Source organism: Phalacrocorax aristotelis, chromosome 2 (assembly GCF_949628215.1).
Source record: "Phalacrocorax aristotelis chromosome 2, bGulAri2.1, whole genome shotgun sequence".
In the NCBI taxonomy this organism is placed as follows: domain Eukaryota; kingdom Metazoa; phylum Chordata; class Aves; order Suliformes; family Phalacrocoracidae; genus Phalacrocorax; species Phalacrocorax aristotelis.
Genome location: NC_134277.1, coordinates 33,881,548 through 33,909,436, shown reverse-complemented (window position 1 = coordinate 33,909,436; position 27,889 = coordinate 33,881,548). Strand labels below are relative to the sequence as shown.

Below are 27,889 nucleotides of genomic sequence, written 5' to 3'. Positions count from 1 at the left end.
TTGAAGTTATTTATAGCCTGTGCCCATGTCCCTCGAGCTCTCTTTGTTAGACTATAAATATAGCTCCCTTAATCCCTCTTCATATGTTTTATCCTCTAGTATTTATATCAGATTTGTAATCTTTTTATTTTCTTTTCATTTTAAACTCTTTGGACCACAACTACAGACAGCATTGCAAATGAGTGGCGAAGCAAAAATACTTTGTTCATTTTAAATATGATCTGCTTATACCGCAGTAACTGTGAACATGCTAGTCAAAGTTGAAATGCATAAACTACTGTAATCGCTTTAATCTCCTGATATTTTTAAAACAAGTTGTTTTGAATTTAAAATTTTTAATGTTTTGTCTGAGCTTTCAGATTAATCTTACAAAAGATGTAGCAAAAATTATTTTAGTCAAACGAGAGCCATGTATGTAATTTTAAAAGAAGAAAGGGGAGATACTCTTTCCCCATATGTTCTCTCAGAAACTATATCCTCTGTTAACAGCCACAACTGAGCCAATTTTTGTTTAAATTTGTCTTGTTTTAATCTCACAGACATCTAGGGAGCAAATCAAGTTTGATGTAAACTGACTTTGTAGGATGCAGTTATGAGCTTTGATTTATAATTGCATGCATATTTCGAGACACAAAAGCATAACAAATTCTTTCCAAGGGTTAACAGAATGGTGACTAAAAAAGTGTCTGGATTTCAGTGGGGCTGTGACACTTGGTACTGCCTAAGGATCTGATCCACAGACTTATCTGGACTTGCAAAATGTCCTTCACAAGGTGTCTCACAGGAGTTTGTGTCATGCTCTGGCCTTTATATGAAGTTACAAGAACTCTATTGTTGATCAGGAACAGTTTTAAAGATAAAAAGCAGAAGGGAAATAAATATTCTTTCTGAATTTAAGAAAAGGTTGATAGTGCAGTGAGGCAACATTAACTTCTATTTTAATAGAGGTCTGGAAGGAAGAATAATGGAAAAAAGATTGATTGGGTTAAAACTACAGATGAAACAAATCTCTTCAGGGTATTTCATGGAAGGGTCTGAGGGATGCCAGAGGTACTCATAAAGCTTTGTGATTGGGAAACAAAATAGAAGATTTCACTCATTTTTTGTATGTGCACAGTAATTTCTATTGGGAGCAATGAGTGGAATATACCTTACTGTGTTTCATTAACGTTAATATAACCTTAAAAACAGATGGCTGTCATTGCAGACAGCTCAGTGACAACGTGCGGTCAATGTACAGCAAGATTCACAAATGAAAACACGAAATACAGAAAGCAGGATAAAAGTAAGTTTTCATATTCATCAATGAGGCTTTGCCATCAGGAATATTCCGGTTCGGTTATCCTATCTCAAAGGGAGCCATGTCAGAAACAGGAAAAGGCTAATTGGATTTAAGATGATTAAGAGCTTGGAAAGACTTCCGTAAGTAGAAGGAGTCTGATTTTCATTTGCACTATATGCCTTTTTGGCATGGAAAACATACTATTTATATCCACCCAAGCATCCATCCATCTATATTGGAAGACGAAAACCATATTATAAATGAGATTTATTTGCATAACTACGGACCTTCTGGGGAGTGCAAGTAAGGGTTATATAACAACAAAGTAGATTTAGTGCAGAAATATAAGATTAATCTCTACAGCCTTTCTCTTTTGCAGAAAGCAACTACTGTCTTCTGGGTTGACTTCATAATTGCATTCATAATCATGAAGTTCAACATCTGAACATGTTATCTAAGGAGAAAGCTGCGTTTTCTTCTCTCTACTGAGGTTTTGGACAATTATTTAAATACCAAGTCCTGACAGCTGGACACATGATTTCCTACATAAATGTTACTAACTGATGCTTCTGGTTTTCAATTCTGCCCCACTGGGTACACAGTCTGTGTCTGTCCCCAGTTCAGACGTACAGACTTCCACAGCAAAGGAACAGCAATGAAAACCTCTTTCCTTTCAGATCTTGCATCTTCTACTTGGGCTGCTACTGGGAAGAATATGGTCTTTTGGAAGAGTTCTGCACTTTGTGTCGCCAGGCTCAGCACAGCCCAGTGCCAGCTCTGCCTTCAACTTGAAGTTGCACTCAGTAAGGAATGAACTGCAACAACCACAACAACTATACAGTCCTTTTGACCTGCATTTGCTACCATGTCAGCATCAGTTAGAGTTATTTTATGGTTTTGGTTTACACAGGTACTAGTATCAAATGCTTCCCTAAGTAGCAACCAGGGAACAGCATCACGCAAAGGAGAACTTTCCTCCCATAACTTGAATTCTACTTACTTCCAGGTAGACTAGAAAGGATAAGGGTGTACCGGAGCTTCTTAGGTTACAAAAATAAAGGAGGAAAGGAGGGATTACAGTGGGAGAATGTCTGGCAAAACATTTTCTCCACAAAGACAGGATTAAAGAAAGAATGAAGCAGAAATTGCGTGCAAGAGCCACAAAAGCTTTCTGGAGCAGACTCTTCATGTGGCACCGCAACAGAGCTACTACCTTCAGTATGTTCAATTTTGGCGCAGGTTGCTGAAGCTGACACAGATATTGTTTTCTACTTAATATGAAACAATGTACACTGGTAGGGCATTTTACTTTTGTACTACCAGCTGTAACGTGTCCTATGGATGATGAAAGGTAATTATTGACGGCTTCATAGGGACAGTATTAGCATAAATTCTACTTAATGGTAAAGTGCTATGTATTTAACTGGAGTTTATCAATGGGCTAATTGGGTGTGAAATTTTAGGCTCTGTCCTTTAAATGTTGAGAGGGGCAAGGCGTGTGTTCTTGGGCACAGATTTCCCAAGCAGCAGTTTGACATGTATTTGAGGCCACTGTATGCCATAACTAAGTAGAGAAAAACTGTTGTACTTCCCTTCCCTGCTTGTGGCCCCTCCGACTCCAAGGATGACCTCCTCCTTCCCCACACCACAAGACACACCTGCAGCAGCATGGGGAAACTGGGGGGCACGTTTTAAATGGGGTCAGTTGCTCACTCTGTCTGTGACTGTTCAGCAGAGGAATGAGAGCCCAAGACCAGGGAGAGGATGGGACTGCTGCTCTCTCTTCCCAGCAATGCCAGCTGCCATCTCTATAGGTATGTACAAAACCTTACATCTATATAACCAAATACATAGTATTCACAGATAACAAAAAGTTAAAATTTAAAAAAAAGGAGAAAGAAGAAAATTAAGAAAGTAATAGTCCAGATTTCTACACTCACTCCCTTCTTTCTGAATCTGCAGGAGAACGCTAAAGTTGGCTGCTAAATGTTTTATAACCTGCCCTGCACCTGGAGATCCTAGTCACTGCCAGAATAGACCTAGCTATAGTATTCCCTAGAGCAAATAACAAAACCAGGTCCTTAAGAATGAGTTCCTGAGATCTTCCAGAATAAATGTGTGCTGCTGCAGACCTCTGAATATCTGCAGATGAAGAATGGCACACAGACGTGGAGGTTTATGGGATGTGTGTCCACCTCTTGTGGGCTGCTAAGCCTGCAGAAGGAGAAAAACCACTTTGCCTTAGGCAAAGCTTATCCAAACTCACCTGAACTAACTTGTGAAACCCATTGTTCCTAAAATTTTTGTCAAATTTTAATATAGCCATACCAAAATGTCCCCAATGAGGGAGGACAGAGTAAGATTGGTGATAAATCTATGTATATACGTCTTCTGTAATTGTATATGCATAACAGTGATTACTATATATGCATGACCAGTGACCAGAGAGAGGCATTCAGTCTTCGATGAGGTTTCAGAATTTTAGCCCAAGGGTAATTTTTTCTAAATATCCTCATTTCTGTTTATATTCTGAAGAAAATAGCTATGTCAGCATTAGTATCCTTAATCACCCATAGCATCGCCGTTACTTAGTTCAGCTGCATTAACACTCCTTAATCCTTTGCCTATAGCCCTTTGATGTTGTCATTGGTAATTTCCCTTCTTTCCCCATAAGTTTTCCAGCTGCCCCATTATCACCCTCTATGCACTGGCATAAGAGGGGAAAAAAAACCCAAAACAACCCAGAAGATAAGCACAGAGCTCAGAAAATTGCCTACCAGGCCAAGCAGAAAAATCAAGATAGGGATGGTGCAGGTGGCACAGCGATGGGAATTTATTGCAAATCTCTGGTGAGAGTGCTCTGCAGTTTCTTTAGGAAAACTGAGCTTCGTTTGGGGCAGAGGGGAGTTAAGGATGGTGAGGCGCAGCAGAGTTTGTAGCGTGTCCATAAACTGACTCAGTGTCCTACACCTCTCCCTCTTCCAAACAAATTACTCATTCTCAGACAAAAACATAGAAAAATAATCTGTACAATGGCAAGGGAAATCCCTGAATACTAGCCTACTGTGTGACCACACAAGTAACACAGTCCTGAGTTGTTTTTTACAACTTGTGTTGACTCTAAAAATGTATTCTTCATTATGGCTTTGGAGTTTTTTTGACAGAAACTTCTCTCATCTCAGTTGAAGTTGATTCTTTTCATAACTGTTTTCACCTATATTTTTCCTCTGTTCATGGACAGTTAGAAGTGTACTTCAAACTCCCATGGTTTCCACCTCCCACCTAAGTTCTCTTGCACCCTCAATTCCTTCCCCACCCGCCCTCACAACAGCATTTTAACATAGGAAGTGCTTGTATAGCTCATCTCTGCACTACTACTCCATTTACAAAATTGTTGCATATATTCTTCAAACCTCTTTCCCTCCTGCCAGTCCTTCCCTCATACTCCTTGAAGAAACCTAGGTAAGACTTCTATTACTATGGAAGTCCTATGATAACCATTACCACTTCTTAAAAGAAACAATAATGTAAAACTTCCTCTTCTGAATCAGATCCTGTAAGAAAAACAGCGACAGCAAATAAAAGGATGCCGACTTTCTGATGTGTGCGTAGGAATGAGTGGATCTGTCTTTGGAGCCTGGAACAGTTTTGAGCATATGCATGACACAGGCTGGTGAGCATCTACCGGACTCCCGAGGTAAAGTGCTCCCCTGGATTTAGGTCCCACTAGATTTCAGCAGCTGCTGTGCAAGGATTTTTATGACAAGCATTTTGAGGCATCAGAGTAATTTCTATGTAGTCCTTGAGCAGTATGTATTTACATGTAAAAGTAGATACATTAATGTAAAGACTCATACTGATGATTTTCCTTTTGCTATTTCTTACACCATTCTGTGCCTCATACTAATTCTGTCACTATTCGTGTCAGCATGAAATCTCAAAAAACCTAGGTATTTTATGTTTCTTGGTGATATTGAAATATGTGTATTCTTTTATTAATTTTAAAACTTCAAGTTGAGACCCAAATTAGAATATCAAAAACTTGATCGGTCCATGAGTTTCACTTCTTTTGTATCCATAGGAAAAATACTTCACAAGGCTTAGGAAAAATACATGTTTTTTAATAGGGATGCTGAAGTAGAGATCAAAGAAGTAGATGAAGAGAACTAAGCATTTACTGCCTCTGCAAGAGAGAGTTGTGAACGGGTAAATAAAAGGCTATCACTAACATTTTACTAAACTTAAACAGCAATAGAAAACACCATAAAGTCTCTGTAAGATTAGGCACTAACAGTCTGTTTTCCCTATTCCCTCTCATACTGTTACTGCGCAACACCAAAAAGGTGGTGGCCTTGGGCACCAAGAAAGAAAAAGGAAACTTGGATTAAGAACAGAACAATTGGGGGAAATTATTAAATTAACATTAAGCTTCCTCATTATTCCATTCCAGACTTCACTGAAATTGAATAGCTGCGGTTCCTCCCTGTGGCATACATACCTTCAACCACAGGGATCATGAAAGAGACAATAGTCTTTGATTGTAAAAACATGATTTATATATTTGGCATTTTCAAATAATTCATTCCATTCCTTCTCTTGTCTCCTTTTGATGATACTCAGTGCCATGACTAAAAGGAACATGTTATCATTAGAATAAAGCATCCTGCATTTCAAGCACATTCATTCACAAAGGGCTTGAATTCTTGGAGCTTGTGTTGTGTTTGTATACTCACAAGCTGGAAGGAGTTTACAACTGGAAGACACAAAACAAATGAAACAGATGTGTTGGCTATGCTCAGATTATACTAAACACCGAAGTACCTTTACAGTCATGCACAGAACAGCCAGCCCGACAAAAAGAAACAAGCTGCTTATTATATAGTGGAAGAGTGAAACCAGCACCGTATTATCCAATCATGCAAAGTCTTCCATTGATTTTTTGCAAGCCTTTTTACACCAGTAACATTTTAAAGTAGAACAAATCAGGTGCCCCCTGATTACACTCAGAACATGCACAAAGATAGACACATGCCATTTATTTAGAGGAGAAAGGCAAAAAAGAAAAGTAATTAATTAGATAATTATAATCCTTTAATATTTCACTCTTTTATCAATTGTCAGCTTCCTGAGCAACAACTACAGTCAGAGGTTGCACTGACACCCAGCTGAAGATCTGCCACTTTACTGCTCTTTCTAAATTGTCACTGAAAGCCTGCTCCTAGTTAAACACATGCAAGCACAAAGATCCCAGTGAACTTCCTTAGGAGAGAACATGCCTCACTGTGTTTTCGAATGACAACTCTGCTTTGGGATTCAAGTTTTTCTAGTGAGCAGAAGTGTTTGCAAAGTAGCCATAAAGAATAGTTTGCTAAAAACGTGTCAATTTGCTGAAGCTTCCTGTTATGTCTGTGAAAAGCACCTGGAAGGCTTATTGAACAGCGGACATCACTTTTATGTAGCAAAACTAGTAGGGGGTATTTTCGAGGAGCTGTGTGCATATGTGACGTGTTCACACTGAACATGGACCTTGATGGTGCCAGCCCCTAAAAATAGCACCTGGATATCCTTGTTCTCATCAGCAACCACAACCCTGTCTTCTCTGTCGTTCAGTGCATCGATCTGGCACCCCCTCCCTCCTCCAGAAGAGACAGGCATGGTGGTATGCTGAGGTACCTCGTTTTAGTAGAAGTAGGGGAGATAAAGAGGATGTTTGCATCTGCTGCAAGCACACGTTTTAAACAATATCCCTGCCCCTCAGCAGGCAGTTATCGTGTTGTTTTGGCAGCAGGAAGGACTCTGTGGTTTTTCTTGAATGTTGCTCTTTATTTAAACTACCAGAAATAAAGCAAAAATGACAGAATGCTCTGTTTATAAATAATCATTCCGGTGTACAGTTATATTAGGAGGTAACTCAGATGGCATGATAACACCTAACAGGCTAATCTTAGACCTGTAATGCCATAAGATGAAAATAACTAGGCTAAGAATAACTGACCCAGAGGAGTCAGCCTGTTAAAGAGATCCACAGAACAGGGCATTTTAGATTTTCATGTGTTTAACAATAATATCTGCCAATTATCTTCTCTGCAATATTTTGGATTGCACCCACCATATAAAAAACTTACCCATAACAGCAGTTGGGTAAGGTTAAAATGCAACAACACCTGAAACCTTCCCCATCGTCCATACCAAAACCTGAAATTAATACGTATATACACGTATGTTTGCAGGCCATCTATCAATTCTGCTTTCTCACAGCTTTTGCTTTCTCTGCAAATATTGTGCAGAAGAAAGTGGCCAGGCAGTCGATACAGCAACAGAGGTTTGATTAAAGCTCTGGTAGTTGGAAGAGTTACAAGTGTTCCTCATATCCAACACAAACCATAATGAACTAAATGGATTCTGTGCATAGTTTTACTGGAGGGAAAACTCTGGCTGAAACTGTGGGTGTTTGAGGGCCGTGCAAGCCAACAGGTGTTGTAAAACTGAACAGCTAAAATAATAAATGGCTGAAACTAAAAACTCTTTTGCAATAAAGCGATTTAGCCCAGCACACCAAAGGGAGGGGAGCTAGTGTCCTAGCGCCAGTACTAGGAAAGCTCTGTATTAAATGCAGTGTTTAATGGTATCAGGAAAGACGCTCAAAGAGGTTTTGAGATTATGTTCTGCTTGTTTTTTTTGTTTTTTTTTTTCATTTACTTTCCAACTTTTGTAGCTTGCTATTCTTGCCAATCTTGTACTTCGAAATTCTTATTCCGGGCTTTTCCCACAACCTATAAATATATCTGTTAGTACAAAGTAAGATTGTCAGGTAATCACATGGCTCCAGAAGCTGGAACTTAAATTAAAAAACAAACAAACAAACAAACAAGAAAAAGCAATGTGACAGCTTTGGACGACAGATGAAGTTGGCAACATTGGCCTCTACTCAATGTCTTCTCAATAGTGTAAAACAGAAAAAAAGCAGCTTCATTCCATTTTATGCCATTTTTGTTCAACTGAATTCATAACCAATGTCTTGTCCAGCATACATTCCTGGGCAGAGCATCTACTCAAAATCAGTGATATTTTAACTACGGAAGACCTGCAGGTCTGTGTTCCTTGTCTCTTTCTCATTGTATTAATTTTTAAGGGTAAGGCCTTACTCTTCCGTAACAATTAATTCAAATACTTCAGCTACTACTATGAAGCACTATACTTTTTTCTACCTAGCCTTTATGACAGGCATTGAAAAAGCCCCTCTTGCTGTTACCCAGAACTTCCTTGAACTGAATTTTCACACTCAATTTTTTTCATTACTCTGAAGAGACTCACAAAACAAAAGCTCAGTGTATCTATTCTCACTTTCCCTGAAGAGTTATTGCCTGAGATACCACATATGAAACATTCTGTATCTGTAAGAAGTTTGTTACCTGATTCAGATACACAAATATGTCAAGTTTTGCATGAATATCAAAGCAAACCTTTAAATTAATTTGCTTCCTGCAATCTCTCCACAGGAACAGTTGAGCAGGTGAAAGTTTTGTTCGGCCAGAAGAAAAACGGGAGAGCGAATACCAAACAATTTTCCACGAAGGCAATATAAATTCATGTGTACACACATGTATACGTGGTCATGCGGCCACATGATAGATACAACAAATGAGATAAATTTTGTACATTGGGGTTTGCTGAGTGAGGATAGCTCATGAGGACCTGTCAACCCACGGGCAACATGGTGCGTCATGATTCTGTCATTTATATTCAGGTGACACAGCTTGAATTTCCTGACTGGTGCAGATAATAAAATACTGTGACTACATTCACTTACTACATTTGTGAAATTGCATGTGTTTTGCAAGCCTGTAGGTAGATAAGTCAATCAAATTAATCATTCTGAAGCATTATATTCCCTTTAGAATAGTTTTGCTCTATAGATTCCTGAGCCTGACAGGTATCATTTTCCGTATTTCACAGAAGGGTTAGCTGATGTAAGCAGGATTGCATAACTTGCTCAGGTCACCTGTCAACTCAGTGACGAGCCAAGGCTTTAAGCTCAAGATCTCCTTGAACTCTTCATTTTTCAACACCACAGCTTTGGGCAGGAAGCAGAGGATGCCTTATCCAGTAAAAGCCAAGGTGGAATTTAGGCAGGCCAGTGCAAGGCTGTACATCAAAACAGGGCCAGTGAAGCAAATGTAGCAACCTTACCCTTTGGAAAAACAGCACAGTATATTAAATCACCAGAAGTTAATGAACTCTGCATTACTTAAAGTCCAGTATCTACAAATAGCATGGCTGGGTAGGTTCATTCTTCTCCTTCACACAACTGACATCTATTTGAGTAACGTAGCCCTGCATTAGTTATTTATTGACTACATTTTAATGAGCCTTGCCATGAACTCTACTGCACCAAATGCTTCTTTTCAAGGACTTACAGTTTATTACTTCTATTACAGTAAGAGAAGAGGCCAGTTGAATGCTAAGGTCCACTGTGGCACTGCACACACATGGAAGTTGAGACTTTTTGGGTAAAATAGAAGCAACAGCATAGTTAAACAGTAATTCTAGCCAAATAAGAGGCTTTAGACTCCAGATCTATTGGTTAAATCGTGAAACTAAAATAATACTGGTATCAAATAAGAATACATCAGCATCACTTTCTTAAATAAAGATGCACAGCGCTTACTGCTGCATTTTACAGCAACAGTACCATACAGGAGAATCTAGTTCAGTCTTCTCAAGATAGCTGAAACTCCTCTCTGCAGTAAGGTGTAGGTGTCTGCAAATTACACAGCTTCTTGAGTCAGTGCCAATCTAGAATGCTCCATTCATAATTAGACTTTTGATTGGTACCTATCCAGATAATCTCATTCATAGTATGATTTACAAGCAGGGATGGAGACAGACAGGCAAAGCAGTAATTGAGGGAATACCAGAAGAACTGCTTCGCATGACAGAAGTATTTCCTGTGCTTGCTATTGTCAGAGATTCCTCAGACAGTTTGCTTTGTGAATACATATCCACTGGCCATTGAATCTGTCCTCTTCGGGGATGGCTCCAGCCCAAATTAAAATCATGCCCGTTGCATCTGGAAACCAGCAAACTTAAAAATCCATTGAGAATTTAAGTTGTGCTTGCTTCAAAGACTTCAAGAATATCAAGTGTGCAGAGTGTAAGTGTTCAGGGATCTACTCGTTTCTTAAATACATGCAACTTTTTAACCTGAGCAAAAGTTACATATATGTAAGTGAAGATAACTTTAAAGTAAGGACACTGCAATAAGCAAAATTCAAATTACTGATTCTAGCTACTCCAAATCCTAGAGCACATCATCACACCCTGGCTATTTCTTTCTCCCCTACATGCAGCATAGAGGGAGACAATACCTGAAAAGTTACCAGACCTGGTCCTGCAAGACCCTGAACTCGAGGGAACTGAAGGTAATTGACAGCAGCACCAGGCTTCGTGGTTCCACATGACATGAATTAAACTGCAAACTAGGTACAATGTCAACTACTTGCAGTCTAGTTGCGTATTTTAAAGGCCAACAGAAACAATGAGGACTATTTTATGTTCTACAGAATACATATTTAAATATCTTTTACCTGGATAATGTTCTTGACTAAGTCTTGGGGTTTTTTTTTTTTAAAGTCTAAAAACCCCCTCTATTCTACTTGGTACTACAGAGGAAATGGTATACGGGCCTAATGTAATATCAGATACAAATGAACTGTTACATGATATTCTTGTCTCCAGTAAAAAATAGCAGAGCTATAAACCAACAGAAAATTACCTGCCTTTCTTGTGTTTCAAATGTGAAAATTACTATTACTCAAGCAACATTAGTCGGCAGTTACAAGGTAGCATAGTGAGCTAAAAAAAGAAGTTTCACTTGTGTACAGCTAACTTCGACTTGAGATAGTATTAAAAAAAACAACAGGAGGGAGGGGAAGCAGTCAGTCTTATCTTTTTAACCAATACAGAAGCACTGGACACCTGCTAAGCCGTTCAGGAAAACCAAAGAAAAGCAATAACTCTTGAACAAGAGGTTGACACTGTAGATGACTCTGCAGAACTACAACTCTTTCAGAGAAACTTCTGCTTTTTCCCACTGTCTTTGCTAGAGCTTCATTGTTCGTATTTGTAAACAAGTCTTTCACTTGATTTCTGTCCTTGACAAAGGAACTGTAATGGTGATCAACATCTCTTCTCAGAAGCTAGAGAAATAGTAAATTCTTTGAGATCCAAAAAGAAAAACCAACCCAGCAGCTTTGTAAAGGAATAGAAACATTGCCAATCTTAAACATTACCAGTTGGAAGTCTTCACTCCCCCTAGGTATTCTCATCAATTTAGCCTGCACATAATAGCTTTTCAATCTCTGATTCCCTCCTTCAGTCTATAATCATTATGAAGTAGCCTTGGCTTTCTATATTGAAAATCACTAATCATGAGGTTAAGACATATCCAAGCCTTTTATACCAAGTAAGATATTACCATTTGACACAATCTCTCACAATTTATTTTCATAACTGAAACTAGAAGTCTGATCTAAAATTGTATATAAGAAAGAAACACAAGTAAAACTTTAAGTTCTTTTTCTACAAAGCAGGAATAGTAACAGTTTGTTGTTTGTTTGGTTTTTTTTAGAAAAACAAACAAGCATGGGCTCAACAGGTGTACCAAAACAAGCAATACATGAAGAGCGCTGCGGTCTACTCATTTAATTAATCTTAAAAACTGAGAAGCACTGCCAAGTTTTGTGAAAGAACAAGTGAAAGAACAAGAACAAAAAAGAACAAGAAAAAAAGAATGAAAAAGAAGAAAAACAAAAAAAACAAAGAAAAAAGAAAAAGGGGGTAAACTAAGATTTAAAGTACATGTAAACAATTCACCCTGCATTCTACATTTAGGTCCTCTATAAAGCCAACTTTATGAAAAACAGTCAGAAACCTAGGATTAAAAAGTACAAAACAGACAATATTGTGCCTCAAAAAACAGAGTTGCAGCCCAGTAAAAACAGAACTGGAATTCACAGAGTCTGAGAATGGGCAAGAGTAACCTGAAATTTTGATTTTTTTTAGCCTGTCTAAATTGACATTTTATCCGAACAGCAACAATTCTTCCAACTTAATTCATCCTCAGTACATCATTCGCAGACCTCAAACGCAGCTAGCGAAGAAACTAGAAAATACAAGGGTAGCTTCAAATAACATGAGGAAATGTCCAGTGTTCTTTCAGATCAGCTTTGAAATAACTTCATTAAAAAACACATCCAATTTACATCTCAGTGAGTCATTACATATGACTGCCATTCCCAGGGTCACAAATATTTTTTAAGTAACAAAATAAGCCAGGCATATTAAAGACATTTTAAAGTAACACTGTAACAAAAAGAGAACGGGATTAGTACAAACCCCCCTTTGTATGCACACCGGAGAAAAGGAAACTCACAGGAAGACCAAATCCTGTTTACAACAGACATATGACCAGAATTGCCTATGAGGGGCTCTAACTGCAGCCTCCTGACAAGGTCTGTCTGAGGAAGCCTCTCTCTGTGAATAAGCCTGAACCACGAGCCCCATTTTGCAACCACGCAACAAAACAAACAAGGAATCCCAAACTAGATTTCTGTTGTGAGCTTTTTGCTCTGGCTGGAAAGCAGCAGACTGAAGGAGACAAACTCCCCACAAAAGCAGCAGCTGCTATCTAACGTACTATCACAGAGATAATTATTTAACAACTGACATAAAGCCCACAAAAATAAAGTCACTTCTTTAAAGAAGGGGTGTTTTCTTGTCACGCTAGGCTGTATTTTCCTGGTCAGCCACCGAAGTCCGAGGTACGGAGCTGTCTCTTACCTGAGCTGATCATACTGTGCATTCTTTGCTGAGCCAAGAGCTGTTCACGTCCAGAAACCCCATCTGAGGAAAAACACGATTCACTCTCGTAAATTGTCTGCAGCATATTCCAACCAGTCTGCACTTCAGCTACACGAGAGATTCATCACTGCATTTGCACAGGGGCGCTGGGCACGACCCTCTGCGGTCCTACCTCCTCCAGCAAGCGTTGTAAGATAATACGCTTCGGCAATTAGCAATGTTTAAACATTTGCACAAGTATCTATCGGGAGAGGGAAAAAACACCAAATCCACTCTCGGCAGCCCCCGCCTGCCGGAAGGGAGCCGCGAGCGCGCGGGGGGCTGTGCGCCGCCGAGTTTGAGCAGTTGCGTTCGGGCAGCCAACAGCAGGTGGAAGAAGAAATGAAGAAATATCTCTGCGCTTCGGGCTTTCTGGCGGGGCGGGGGGGAAACACAGCCTTTTACAAACCATCAAACCAAATAAGCCACCTTTCCAGGGACCGGGGGCCCTCGAGGTTTTAGTCTGAATTACCCCAGCCCGGACCAGTGTTGCTGTCCCTGCGCCCCTCTCCTCTCCCTGCCTGGCTCTCCCTCGGCCGGGCAAAGTTGGCGGGAGCAGCAGCAATAACTCATTTGCATTTGAATTGACACCCGCGTGGCCCAGCAGCGGCAGAAATAGAACAATGGCCGGCCTGAGCCAAAAATAGGTCAAGCATGGCCGGGTGATTGGAGCCTGCATTAATGCGTTTAAAAATACCACAGCAAACACAGCTGTCCAGTCTCTGTCTTTCAAACCGTCGTCGGTCGGCTGTCCTCCCTTTGCCGCTCGGCCTCGAGAGTGCGATTAACCCCTTCCCCCTGCCCAGCCCGTTTCGGTGGGGAGAAGTCAGGGAGGGAGGAAGGCAAGCAGGGAGTGGGACAGAAACACCCAGGACTGGCGCCCCTCTCCCTCCTTGCCCTACCCTGGGGAGTGTTTTGTGAAAAGCGAGCAAAACGCCACGGCTGCTGTATCGGTCCCAAAATAACGCCGGGAGGTTTTGCTGGCAATGTGGTTTCTGCCTCGCCCACGCGCAGCCATCCTGCTGTTCTATTTTTGCTGCCCGTTCCTCTGGCTACGCCGCAGTTGGCTTTAGCGGGGGAGCCGGGCTGCTGCCTGCTCCCCGCAGGACCTGCAGCCGCCTCAGGAGAGGCGATTTCTGAAGCTAACAGGGCTTGGGGGGGAGCAGAAGGTGGGGGCAGATGTTATTGAGGGTTTTGTGCATGCAGTTATAAGCAGTCTTTCCGTATTTAGCATGCTTGATATAATTCTTATAGTAAGTCACCAGTTGTGGCACAGCATGTTAGACACGTTACCGACAATGCACTATTGGGTTGACTTGTTAAAATTTGGAGAGGGGCTGAGCAACTCACGCTTATTTTTAGAAGGATTAGGCAATTTGCACAGCGCCTTTCTCAGTTTTACAAGATGATGTGCTTTCAGAAGAGCAGCGTTTGATGGCATATCAGATGACAGCACCATGCTCCTCTGTGTCTCGGCAGGTTTCACGCACACTATGTGAAACTCGTTTTTCATAATGATATTTAAAAAGTTGCACGTCTTGTTTGCTGATTAATATACCTCCATGTAGATGAGTTTCATTTCACTGTTACAGTTGGTACTTTACTCCTCTGGGTCCTGCTGTGCCTTACAGCACTTGTTACACAGGTGACCAAAGCCTGCCACTACCTACTACATGATACAGCAGCCTGACCACTCACCTACCAAAATTATGAGTCCCTCTTCCATGTGCCTGCTCTAGGGAGCAACAACGGCCACAGGGACATGATTCCTCACTGTAATCAAGAAGCCAGTACAGAGGTCATCTCGGAGCTTTCTAGAAATCCACCAAGTTCTCAACTACCTCCAGCACCTTCTGCTATTGAAGAGTCAAGAATCTGCCCAGTACCTGAGGCTCGGTTCTGCCTTTTGGCACATGACCATCTGTCTGCTCGTCAACTAACATGACAGACTGTAGTCAAGGGCAATATTTTTTTTTAAACTTCTCACAGTTGAGTTACCGAAGAAAAGATTCACAATAACAAAGAACTGTGAAACTCCTGAGACAATTGGATACTCAATGGCACATGGGGGGTCTGTGGCTCAACTCTCCTCCATCATCCAAAACCTTTGTTTCCTCCATGGGCCTAATGACCTGGTCCTGCTGAGAGTTAGGATCTGTCCCCCAGACAGACAGAGACCACAGCAGCTGACAACAGGGTTTTACCTACAGGATCATCAAGTTAGCACCTATCACCGCTAAATACCCCCATCTCCTTGCCTTCTCTCTTCCCTACCCCTAGTTTTCCCTGGGAGCACTCCTCCCGGGGAAGTGCTGGAGTGCTGCAGGCAGCGTACACCCAGCTCTGCAAAGGGACAAGCGCACGGGCAGTGGCAGCACAGCGACAGGTAGGGTGTTACAGTGCAAGACAGGATGAACATCACACATACCATCGTACTACTGACAGCTGACAATTCGGTGCTGTGGACATTTTTCTCTTGAAAATAAAAATACGTAAATGTTTTGTGGGAAATACATGGCTCTTTGATGGTGCAGGGCAGAAGACATTTAACACAGTGCAGGGGAGATCACCAGTAGAAACAGAAATCTTCTCTAACGCAGAAAAAGCTTTTTATAGATAGAAGTAAATAAAAAAGTAGAATTACTTGTGCCCTTGAGCCAACGAGAACATGACCCTGTTTAGTGATTCAGTGCCTCAAAATAATCAAGTCTCGTATTACAGGGAAACACTGGAGGAATAAGTTAAAAACAGGTCAGAACACGGAAAATGCTGGAGTGTGGGATCCTGGTATTAGGTACCCATACGTGTTTGAAACTTCTTATATATGCAGCTGCATTTTTAAAGATAGGATTCACAGCTCTGACTGACTTCAATAACTAAATAAAAGCAAACTATTTTCAAGAGCGGAAAATGTACATTCAGATACATAGCTGCAAGCATTCTTAATTTCGGCGTACATATTTTAAACTGACAAACATAATCTATCCTATGTTGGCTAATTCACAGACCATAATAACTACAGCATTGTGCTTTATATTTTAGATTATATATAAAAATTATATCCAAATATTTTACTCATGAAGTCAGCCACCCCAAAGGTAGGGCTTTTACAACCTGAATTCTTCCGACTTGCTTCGACGTATTACGGGCCTACTTTGGTACATGCTTAGCTTTAAAGCACATGTGTAAATCTATCCCTTTTCAACATAATATTTAAGCACATGCTCAAATTCTATTGATCGCAATAGAATTTAAACACATAGTTAAATGCTTTGCTGAGTCAGCCCAGCCTTTAACTGCACAATCACATGAGTTTAAACAGCTCCTTTAGAGTCCCACAGGGGAAGGATAAAGGGTTCATGCCTGAAGAAAATCTGGTTTTTATTTTTAAAGCTATGGATGTTATAAGGTGACATTTTCATACAGGAACATGAGGGGTTTTGTTCTGTTTTTTCAAACGCATTTCCTAAACTTGGAGAACTTTAATGACACTGGAGGTAAGAGTAAACTGTTGAAATGATTTAGCGCTGCTGAGGTGACTCTAAATGCCATCAGCAACTTTATCGAAAATGTAAGGCATGTTGGTAGCACTAAGATCTCATTACAGGGGTTTCACAATGTGTTTCCCTTATTTGCCTTCTGAGTTGCTAAAAACAAATAAATACAAGGAAATTAAATTTGGAAACCGCATTACTGCAACATTAAGACTGAGAAATTAAGCACTCAAATTAGAAAGAGCTAAGATTTCTACTGCATTATTAACTCTGCAACATTATAATTAAGTCGCAGTTTTCTCTTCTTACTTTCCTTGTTAAGTACAAACAGTATATTACTGTTTGTTTTTAGCATATCCCATTTCTCACTCATGTTACTCTGGGGCATAGCCTTCATTAATATTAATAGCTTAGTTTCAACTTTTGCAGTTTCCTTACTTGTAAATGAATTCTTGCATAGATTCTTCTGCCATATTGCTCAATCGTATCATATAAATATTACATACAAAATGAAATAAAGAGATGTTTTCTAGCTCCTAGTCGTATGCTTTAATGAGGATACCAGTCTTACAGGTGTCCCATTCAACCTTCCTTCAGCCCCTTTGTCACTCGGCAAGTATTCCATGAAAAAGCATCGCGTAATAACATGCATCGATATCCAACAATGCATAAACAAGTCAGGGCTAAATTAAGGTTGCATGGGTAGTATTAAAGCTGGCCTATTTCAGTACTCAAGTTTTGAGTTCCAATCTCTGCAGTCTAAAGAGCTCCTAACTATTTTTTGTATATCTAATCACCAGGATTTAAAAAAAAGAAAAAAAAATTAACTATTGTATAGAACAGATGTTTCTGTAGCCACAGTTCATTAGATACCATTAGTGCTATGTGAAACCCAAACATCCAGCATAAATTACTGCAGCTTATGCTAGAGGATTAACTAGGTTAACGAACAGCAGAAGACTATTACCACAGAGAAGCAGATGGTTTGGGAGCAGAAAGAAATCAGGGGAGATGCTCAAGCAGTCTGGTTTTGCTCCCTCCTGGAACTAAGGGACCATATTCCAAACCCCTGGGGGAGTATGGATGAATCACTTAATCCACATGCTCTGCTTGGAAAGATGTGGTGTGGGAATGTCTCTGATTAGTTTTCTGTGTGGCAAGCCTTTGGTGTTGCCTGTGCAGGAATACACATTGCTTTTTCTTCGCAGTGCTGTGAACCCACGGGATAGGCATTTTTCAAGTGAGGAGAAAACTGTGATTCTGTATGTGCTTAAGCTGAATTCAAGCTTCAAAGGAATTTTCTGGGACAAAGACAGACGTATCTGTAGCTTTAGGGGATTTTGTGACAAACAATGGGAGAATAAAACTTTACAAAGTTTTGAGGATAAGGAGAGTTATGCTAGATAAATGTATGGCTTTCCACCATCTCTCAAATAACAATGCAGAGAGCCTCACATCTTTCTCATGCAAATTAGCTTAGGCTTTTTGGAACTAGCTGATCACTTATCACTTCTTTCTCCTCTTAAAATATGCCTTTCTGCTCACATAAAAAAGTCTACTAGAAATTAAGTCCTAGATTCAGGACAACACCTCAACAACACATACTTGATCATAAGCAGGAGGCTTAAGTTAAGTATATGCTTAAGGGCTTCATAAATTCAAAGGTATTTTCCTGAATCACAAAGCTCAAATAATATAAAAAAAACAGAGAGAGCTATCAAATAAATATAAATATTTAGATGAGGAAAGACATACACAATTCAATTATTTGGCTGACACAGTTATTTATCAGGTTGGAACTAAAATCTCCATATTTTGCGGCAAGGCTGAGGCAAATTGCATACAAACAATACAAGCCACGTAGCCAAAAGCAACGTCAGATATCGACAAATAAATGCCTCAGACCTGCAAAGCACTTTGCCCCTTTTAGGCCATTAATGAGGCAAATAGAGATATGAGCAATATGAGATTTACTGGCTCTTCCATGGTTATGCCCAGCTTTCTTTGAGGGACATTGGTGCATACTTGCACTGCATCTGCCATGTATAGCTCCACCAGACACACCTGGATGGGCATACATAAAAGAACCCTAGAGAACATAACCTGCGACAGCTTGCAATACATCCAGCATACTTCAGGCATTTCAAGCTTGTTGCACATCTACTGAGCAGAGAATCTACCTCCATACAGTGTTTTGCACAGGATTTCCTAATGCCGGGTAGTCTGGCAGGTCAGATCAAACGACCTGGACACTGAGAGTTCCTGGACAACAGACTACTAAGTCTCTGTGGCTGGAGAATCAAGAGGAACACCATCTCTAGCTTGTAATACATGCTGGGGTTTAAGCGCTTTTTTGGATTTAAGCCAAGAAATGTAGGCCATGCTTGCTGTCTGGAGAGCTGCATTGTGAAAACCAATGGCTATGCAACGGATTCAGGATCACAGCAGAAGACAGCCAACTAAACATGAGCTCCTAGGATTACACTGGGACGAAAAGGGCTAATAAAATTCTTGGATATATAAACAAGGTTATACTGAGTAACAACAGTGAGGTGATATATGCATATACCAAAGAGAATGTTCTTGGGATACTGTAATTTGTGCCAGTATAGATACCTGAAAAAGAACACTGAAAAACTGAGGAAAGATAGACATGCCACAAGCATAAAATAGGTTTGGAAAACTGTTGGAAATTGGAAACTCGAAGACCTGAGATACTTGGTTTACTGAAGAAGTTCAGGGGTGGCTTGGCACTGTCTGTATATACACAGGGCAAGATATCCAGTGGTGTAGTAAAATACTCTTTAAGAAACAAGGCTTTAAGAAAAAATCCATCCATTAGAGAACTTCAAGCCAGACGTGGGCACACATTTTAAACATGTTTTAACCACTGCGGCAACTTAAAAATGAGCTTTACATCAATAGTGGCTGTCTCTCTGGAAAGAAAGCTCTAACACTTCCATAGTGCAAACTTAAGGCAGGTTTTGTTGTAGGACTCCAAGTTAGAAAGGCGAGACCTGGCGATCATGGGGGTACCTCCAAAGCTACTAAGAACTAGTAAGAATTATTGCTTAACTGATAGGACTGATAAGAACCAAATAGAATAATTATTCCTATATCAGAAATAGTCGTCTTCTTTTAAATCACCCTCTCCTGAAAAGTAGAGGTGTGCTTTTTGGTTGCGTTTTTTTGGTTTGGGTTTGTTTGGGTGTTTTTATTTTTTAAATACAAGATATTTTATTTTCCTATGATATTTGTTAACTTTTACATGAGTAGCACAGTGGAGTGCACTGTAGATATCTTGGGAAAGAAGTCTGTGAAAAAGAAAAACCCCAACCTACAAATTTTTTGCTTTGTTTTGCTATTCAAAGCTGCCCTTTTAAGTCCAATAATTAGATCTCAGAAGTAGGGTCTTTCTAAATCCAGGCTTGGATTCATGGAAAGACGAGGTGGTTTTACATAACATGCTACAACCACGCTATAAAGTTATAGTAGATTTATAGTTGACACCCATGTAGATTGGGACAACAACTGCTCTGTTAAATTTTGAAGCAAGTATGACGTTTTCTTAAATATCAAACTACATATATAATTAAGAGAACTGATACTGCAAGCCATTGGAAGCTTGGCCAAGAAAAAATATCTTACATAAAGCACTAAAAAGAGCCTTCTTTAATGTGTGAGCTAAGGAACAGACCCGAGATGCCAGGCCACGCGCTGGGCTGTTCACACACACCAGTCTCTCCCACTGCTCTGCCTGCTGGGATCTCCTTCCTTTCCCAGCTCCGCCGCCCCTCACTGGGGAGCGTTCAATCCCATGGAGAAACAGCATTACATGCACAAACACGCCTCTGACAGCAGTAACAAATTGACCGCTACTGTGCTATGATAAGGTCACATCTCGTGCCAGTCAATAATGTAGTTATGAAATCACACAAAACCTTCCTGGTTAGCCGGACCAGGACAGCAGCGAAGATCAGTCCTCTCCTTTTTTTTCAAAATGTTTCAGTGAAGCCAGATCCAGTTTTCATCTAACTTTCTTCCCCATCTTGAACTCTAATAAGAAACAGATCCACAAACCAAAATGTTATCGATATACCAGCTTGGGTGCAGTTTTTACTGTACTGGTGAATTTGAGGCAATGCTAAAGGATGAAACTGTGACTTCAGTTGGTGAACTGTAATTATTTTGCCTGCCTTCAGTAGGACCAGGATTTCTCCCAAGGAGCAATATGATCTTAATTTTCCTTGTGGAAGCAACAAATTTATAGACTGCAAAAGAGAAAAAAAAAAAAAAGAAATACAACTGAAAGCAAGGTTTCATAATTCTGAAAGGACAATTATGACACATCTCTACTAAATACAACCTCCCACTTTGGGTAAGTAAACCACTTCAAAAATCTTAATGTAGCTACTTACTGTAACAGAAAATACCTTTACAATATATTATGATACTGCCAAAATGTGTCACAAACTGACTTTTGTAAATACAGGCATCCAGCTGGTATCCCCAAGGCCAGAATCAGCCCCAAGAAGGCTTTTATCCATACTTTAAGCTCATTTAGCTAAATCATGCAACCTTCAGTTTGCTAGGCAGTCTGTCCCACAAAAGGGATGAAACAAACGGAGAGAGAGGCTACAGCAAGTGCCCAGCAAAGTCACACCTCTGCAGGCAGATGTGGGCAGCTGCAGCTGCGGCTTCCACACATCCCCCCATCTGCCCCATCTCTGGCTCTCAGTAGCAAGAGGAAGTGCTTAAGCTCTCTAGGACAAAGGGGCAAGGATGATCCCAAGTCCCACAGCTTTCTGGAAGGAGAACTGTTCACAGAAAACCTGGCAAATTGTTCTGAGCCTCAAACCACTAGGGAATGGCTAAAAAAGTGCACAGGGCAGAACTGATAATTTGCACTGAAAGCATGGGGAGCTGGGAAGAACATACATTGAATCCATGTTCAGACAACACTCTTACTCTAATCAATGTTAATCAGGTATATTTATATCTTGCAAAGAGTCTGGGAGGGGAAAGCTCTTATATTCACTTCAATCCAAAATGCTGCTGGGAAAGGGCAGTCTAAAAATGAATTGATAAATGAAAAGTAACTCGCAAATGCTGGAATCCCAATGCCACAAGCAGAGATGACAGACTATTTTAGATGAGCTTAAGCTTCTGAGCGGTCAAAATGTAGGATCAAACTTGGGCTCAGTGCCTGTTCTAAAAATAGCATAGCTCTATGGCTGTCATTTACGCACTTCATATTCTGTCAATTGGTAGTCGAGAGAAAAGGATGTCAGGAGAGGTGGCAATGGCAGGAGAACACAACCTTTCAGTCAACAAATCAGAGGTTCTACACCATCGCAAGTCAGGTCTTATCTAAGTCATCTGTCATGGATGGACTGACCTGTGTATGTTATGACTGCACTTCACTTCCAGCCCCTTCCCCTGCTTGTTAAAGCAGTTGCCAATGAATTAAACTGCCAAGAACATTTCCCTGAGGTTTGGAATATATTTTTTCACTTTAAAGCTGAAATTAATGTAATTAAAGTGCTATCATTAGTCTATGAAAAATTGAGTGCATTTCAGCAGCCCACAAAATAATGCTGTACACAGGCTAAGTGGCAGTTTTGGCTAAAAGTAACCAGCGACAAAATCTAGACTGTTCCAGGCAGCAGGTATAACCCGTGGACTGCGTCCACAGGAATGAACAAATCACAACCTAGATTAACTTAAACCTTATTTGTATTCTCCATCTCCTCTCCTTACCTCTGCCAGAATTCCAGCGAAAAAGAAAAGCAAAAAAGGTGGAGACAGAAGACTTGGACAACTAAGAAGTGCACAGATGGTTCGCAAATGATTGCAATGGTTGCCATGACTAAGGAAGCTTTCTACGTCTCCGAAGACAAAGGAGGATAACTAAAGCTACGAGTCTGGTTTTGTGTTATCTGATAAAGGAGTGAAGCAAAACTGGGCACCACCTTAACTAAAAATAGTTGTACTGTAATAATAAGGCTGTGAAAAAACCCCACAGAGGTAGATTACCAGTGTGATGAAACAGGCTTAAGTTTGGTCAAGATTTATTTTTTTCTGTTTAATTGCAAGAACACTTCTAAAAATAGCATGATCATGCTTTACAATATTAATTTGCATACCATTCTAAACAAAAGTTTGTCTCCATTTTCAAACTGTACACAGATGTGACAACCTTACATTTAAGGAGTAATACTTGAAGTAATACAAGGCGGGCCGGTTTTATTAAGACAACTGCAAAGAAAATGCTACTGTAAGCTATCTAATCACAGCATTCTCTTTTGATCACTATTTACAGGCATACAAAGTGTATTTCTCTTAGAGGCCTTATAAATATGTGTATAAAAATACAAATAGATAAACAACACACTTTCAGCTACTGGTATCACACACAGCAGTTCAAATTCTAAACTGCACATACATTGACGTAAAAAAAATAAAGCTGAAAGGTACATGAACAAGTGTCTAGCTTAAAACATGTGATGATCGAATATTTTATTGACTTGCGGCCTAAATCATTACATTCACTTTTGTTCATTTAGTGTCCTCTCAGATGCAGCAGAAAGCCTCCAGCAATTCAGAGAGGCAGTATGCTATTCTGGGACCCATCAGAAAATGAATGAGTTGAGAAGTTGAGCAACTAACTATATTTGCAAGAGGAAATCTCCAAGGCATACCTACGAACAAGAATTTCAGGCTAGAAATACACTAGGATGGTTGCCAACAGAAATATTTAATCAGTCAGTCTTTTACAGTACTGTGGCTCCCATCTCGTTTTTTGCCAAGTTATTTAGCACTGCAGACACCAGCAACCAACAAGTTTGGTAACTGCTTTCATTTCTCACATTCGTTTTCTGGCACTCAGCTGTTTTGTGATACTTAAGCTTGTGACAGGATGCTAAGGTGGTTTGTGTGTACTGTTGTGGTACAAGGAGAGAAAAAAGGTATAGAGAGGGTCGGTAGACCCTTAGTGGCTACATATCCCCTACAGAGGGACCTGCAGCTGTGTAAGACTGGACTGAATGATCATGGCATCTCCTCCAGCCATTTCTTCTCAAGTGGCATTTGGAAATACTGTGTTTCTAGGCAGTGCATGAATCCAAGAACGGCCATTTCTCCAGCACAAATGCTCTTATTCAGGACATGTGTCCTAAATAAGACCATGTGTACTTGTGCTGGGTTGACCCTGGCTGGATGCCAGGTGCCCACCAAAGCTGCTTTATCACCTCCCCTCCTCAGCTGGACAGGGGTGAGAGAATATAACAAAAGGCTCATGGGTCAAGATAAGGAGAGGGAGAGATCACTCAGCAATTACCGTCACAGGCGAAACAGACTTGACTTGGGGAAATTAGTTTAATGTATTACCAATCAGAACCAGAGTAAGGTAATGAGAAATAAAACCAAATCTTAAAACACCTTCCCCCCCCACCCCTCCTTTCTTCCCGGGCTTAAAACTTAACTCCTGATTTTCTCTACCTTCTCCCCACCAGCAGCACAGGGGGACAGGGAATAGGGGTTTGCAGTCCGTTCATCACACATTGCTTCTGCCACCCCTTCCTCCTCAGGAGGAAGACTCCCCACACTCTTCCCTTCCTCCAGCCTGGGGTCCCTCCCAGGGGAGAGTCCTCTACAAACTTCTCCAGTGTGAGTCCTTCCCACAGGGTGATATTCTTCACAAACTGCTCCAGCGTGGGTCCCTTCCATGGGGTGCAGTCCTTCAGGAACAGACTGCTCCAGCATGGGTCCCCCACAGGGTCACAGGTCCTATCAGGAGCCTGCTCCAGCCTGGGCTTCCCATGGGGTAACAGCCTCCTTTGGGCACCCACCTGCTCCAGCGTGGGGTCCTCCACGGGCTGCAGGTGGATATCAGTTCCACCGTTAACCTCCATGGGCTCCAGGGGCACAGCCTGCCTCACCATGGTCTTCACTACAGGCTGCAGGGGAATCTCTGCTCCGGTGCCTGGAGCACCTCCTCCCCCTCCTTCTTCACTGGCCTTGCCTTCTGCAAGGTTCTTTCACATGTTCTCACTCCTCTCTCCAGCTGCAAAGTGCACATTTTTCCCCCTTCTTAAATACATTATCCCAGAAGCACTACCACCGTCACTGATGGGCTCAGCCTTGGCCAGCAGCAGGTCATCTTGGAGCCATCTGGCAATGGCTCTATCAGACAGAGGGGAAGCTTCCAGCAGCTTCTCACAGAAGCCATCCCTGTAGCCCCCACCACCACTACCAAAACCTTGCCATGCAAACCAAACACACAACTAAACAATACATTTATGGAACATCTAAATCAAACCAGCTACTGCAGCAGTCTTGGGACCTCTGTACTGCTGATCAGCAGAATGATGCCTTCCTGGATGGGATGCAGGTGCTTCACTAGCAACACCATATTAACGAGCTCCCAATGTGCTCTGACTCCTCTCCTGTCCTGTCCAGCATGGCAAGATTTTAAGTGTATTTATTAATTTGAAAGGAAATCAGATGAGTTTTCCAGTGCAGCTCAAACAGCACAAGCAACAAAAGTAAGACCCCAAAAGCACAAACTTTTTATCGTCACAAGGTCTGCTGCCTCATCAAGCCACGAGCACAGTGACAGGAATTCAAAGTGCTGAACAGTGCTATACTACCCCAGAAGTCTATTCACCAGCAGCACGACAGGTATTCAAGAGGACTTGCATCTTGAAGATATTGGTAAATCACAGAAAACCTATACAGACAAGCCGATACATATCAACATAACTGAATACCCAAACTAGCCAACATCATTTAAAGATATGCACAGTCAACAGCAGCTCTTTTTTGAACATAAGGGAGAAAAAAGTCTTAGAACTCCATAAATGACATTTTTTTTTAAACCATAAGTTTTTAACAATTTGTAGTCATGATGGTATAGACCTAAATTACATTAGTTAAATAAACAGTTAAGGCCTCCTTTGAGAAGGAGAAAAGCGTTCTTCAATTAGTCTCTATACAGTACAAACTTCGCGTTTTCTGATGATGCAGAAAATGGAATATTGGATTAAGTAGCTTCTACAAGACTTTGGCTGATGCCTTTACTTTTCATAAAATTTAGGCCATCTTAAGACTTAGAATAGCTAACAGACTCTATTTCCTCAACATCTTTCAGTGCCCCTGTGCCAAACTCCCCCACCAGCATGTAATTTTCCTGTCCTAGAGGAGGCAGGAAGTGGAGCGTGCCATTTGTGCATTGAGAGAGAAAAGGGACGTTCCCAATTCTGCTGGCGTCACAGGAGAGGCTGATAAACAATCCATATCTTGTGGCCACCCCAGCTGACAAGCTTTACATTTGTTTTTATCATCCGCACAAGAAAAAAAAACTATACAGAGTAAGGCTTGCTGTATGTTATTCTGCCTGACATGCATGTAACAGTTAATAATACAGTTTTCAAATTTTCATTTTGGACACAAGATATGATAATATCCTCTCCAATCTGAAGGAGGATTGAAACCTTGTCCTCTTGGAAAGTACAACGCCACTACATGATTTCACATACAACAGAGCAAACCAGCCTGAGCACGTCTCATGCCATTCACTGTCATGTGGAGCCAATAATCTATTTCTGACTTGCACGAATGGCCTGTTCCCATATTTGACAAGGTAGCATTTGTCCCTATACCTGAAGCAGTGTAATTCTTCACTGGCAGAAAGTGAGACCTTCAGCAGTCTTAGTCTGGCAGTACCAAGAAGGAAATTTGCATTTCATTCACATACAGAAAGGAAATACCTGCTAGGTACATGTGGACCTTTTTGGTTTTGGGGTGGTTTTTTTCTTGGGGGGGGGGGGGGGGGGGGGTGTTGTGTGTGTTTTCTTTTCCTGTGGTAACACTGAGAAAGGTCATGTGGAATTTTTTACATCTATGTATTCATCATGCATTTCTCAAAAGTGCCTGTGAGGGACGGTTAATGAATGTTTAAAAAAAAAAAATAAAAATGTTCTAGTTGGTTGTTAGGGCACTCAGGATTTAGCAAACTTGAGCTGAAGTTGCTGATCACAGATTTCTAGTGATCAGAGACCCCATAAAACTCTGTGTTCCAGGTCCCCATCTGTCAAATGGGAATAAACAGCAGTATATTTCACATTACTACTCACAGAACAAGTGCTTTAAGGGTGCTCAAACATTGTAGAAGTGGAGAACATAGATGTTGTTTAGGCCAAAATATTTTTGCCAAACTACTACAGTCAGTTAGGAACTGGTAATCTGCGTCCTTCCACAGGGAACTGGCAATGCTCTGATTACTATCCACGACTGTCAATGCTTTTTAAAGCCTGTATTATTTCAGATAGCTGATTATTACCAAATAAAATTGCATGTGATTTCCCCAAACCACAGGAGTAGCTGGTTTTTCCTCAAAAGTTAGAGGCAAGCACAAAAAGCCTGTGCTTTCTTTCATATTTCCAAATGTTTTTACCTGTGCTCCCTTAACTTGTCCTTCTCTTCAGAACATTTTATGTAGCTCTGTAAACAGAACATTGCCACTTGCAGAAAAATAAGGCTAAAAAAAGTTTCTTATGTCTCTCTCTAGGTTCCCAGGCCTACAACTCAGAGGCATTTCCATTTGAAGGAGAAACAAGACAGCTTAACAACAGTTGTGGCAAGCAGTGAATCTCACTCGTGTAGACACTAAATGCTTGATGTTAAAGAAAAAGAAATTGTCTACTTTAGCTCAAGATGATGCATTAAAATTTTCTTCTTAATGCATTAAAACCTGCTCCCTTTATTTGATCTCCAGCACAGACCTGGCATGGTCAGTTAGTTTTCAGTCTATTTTTGGTATGAGGATATTCAAACAATGATTGACCATGATAAACTGCCTCTGCTCTAGTCCACAGTAAACTAGCCAGTCCTCTTTATACCCTTCCCATGAGTCTGAAAACCTCACTTGCAAATAGGGGTAAATATTTCTGTAGGATTTTCCTCTTTAGACTGACCAGAAGAACAATATTTGTATTGTTCTGGGGCACGTGTTTATAAATGTCATCCTTTTCTTCTTCGTTTACTACTCCCACCAAAAAGGACGGTGTTTTTCAAGAGAAAATTAGTAACTGATAACCATCTTTTCTATGTCTTTCCTTTCTCACTGTTAGTCTCACTTCACTTACTGCAGATGCACAACTGTCTGTCGGGTCTCCCCCTTTAACTCCATCTTTCATTCACCACTGAAATG

General features: G+C 40.7%; 1 protein-coding gene across 3 annotated transcripts in view; it reads right to left on the bottom strand.

The window, feature by feature from the left end:
• The window catches only part of HDAC9 (histone deacetylase 9), a 486,360-nt gene that overhangs the window by 273,148 nt on the left and 185,323 nt on the right, over nucleotides 1–27,889 (bottom strand). For all 3 annotated transcript variants that reach the window (XM_075082978.1, XM_075082977.1, XM_075082976.1), the window contains exon 3: nucleotides 13,124–13,186. In XM_075082978.1, the coding sequence (XP_074939079.1) occupies nucleotides 13,124–13,186 (63 nt within the window). The remainder of the gene's footprint in view (nucleotides 1–13,123; nucleotides 13,187–27,889) is intronic.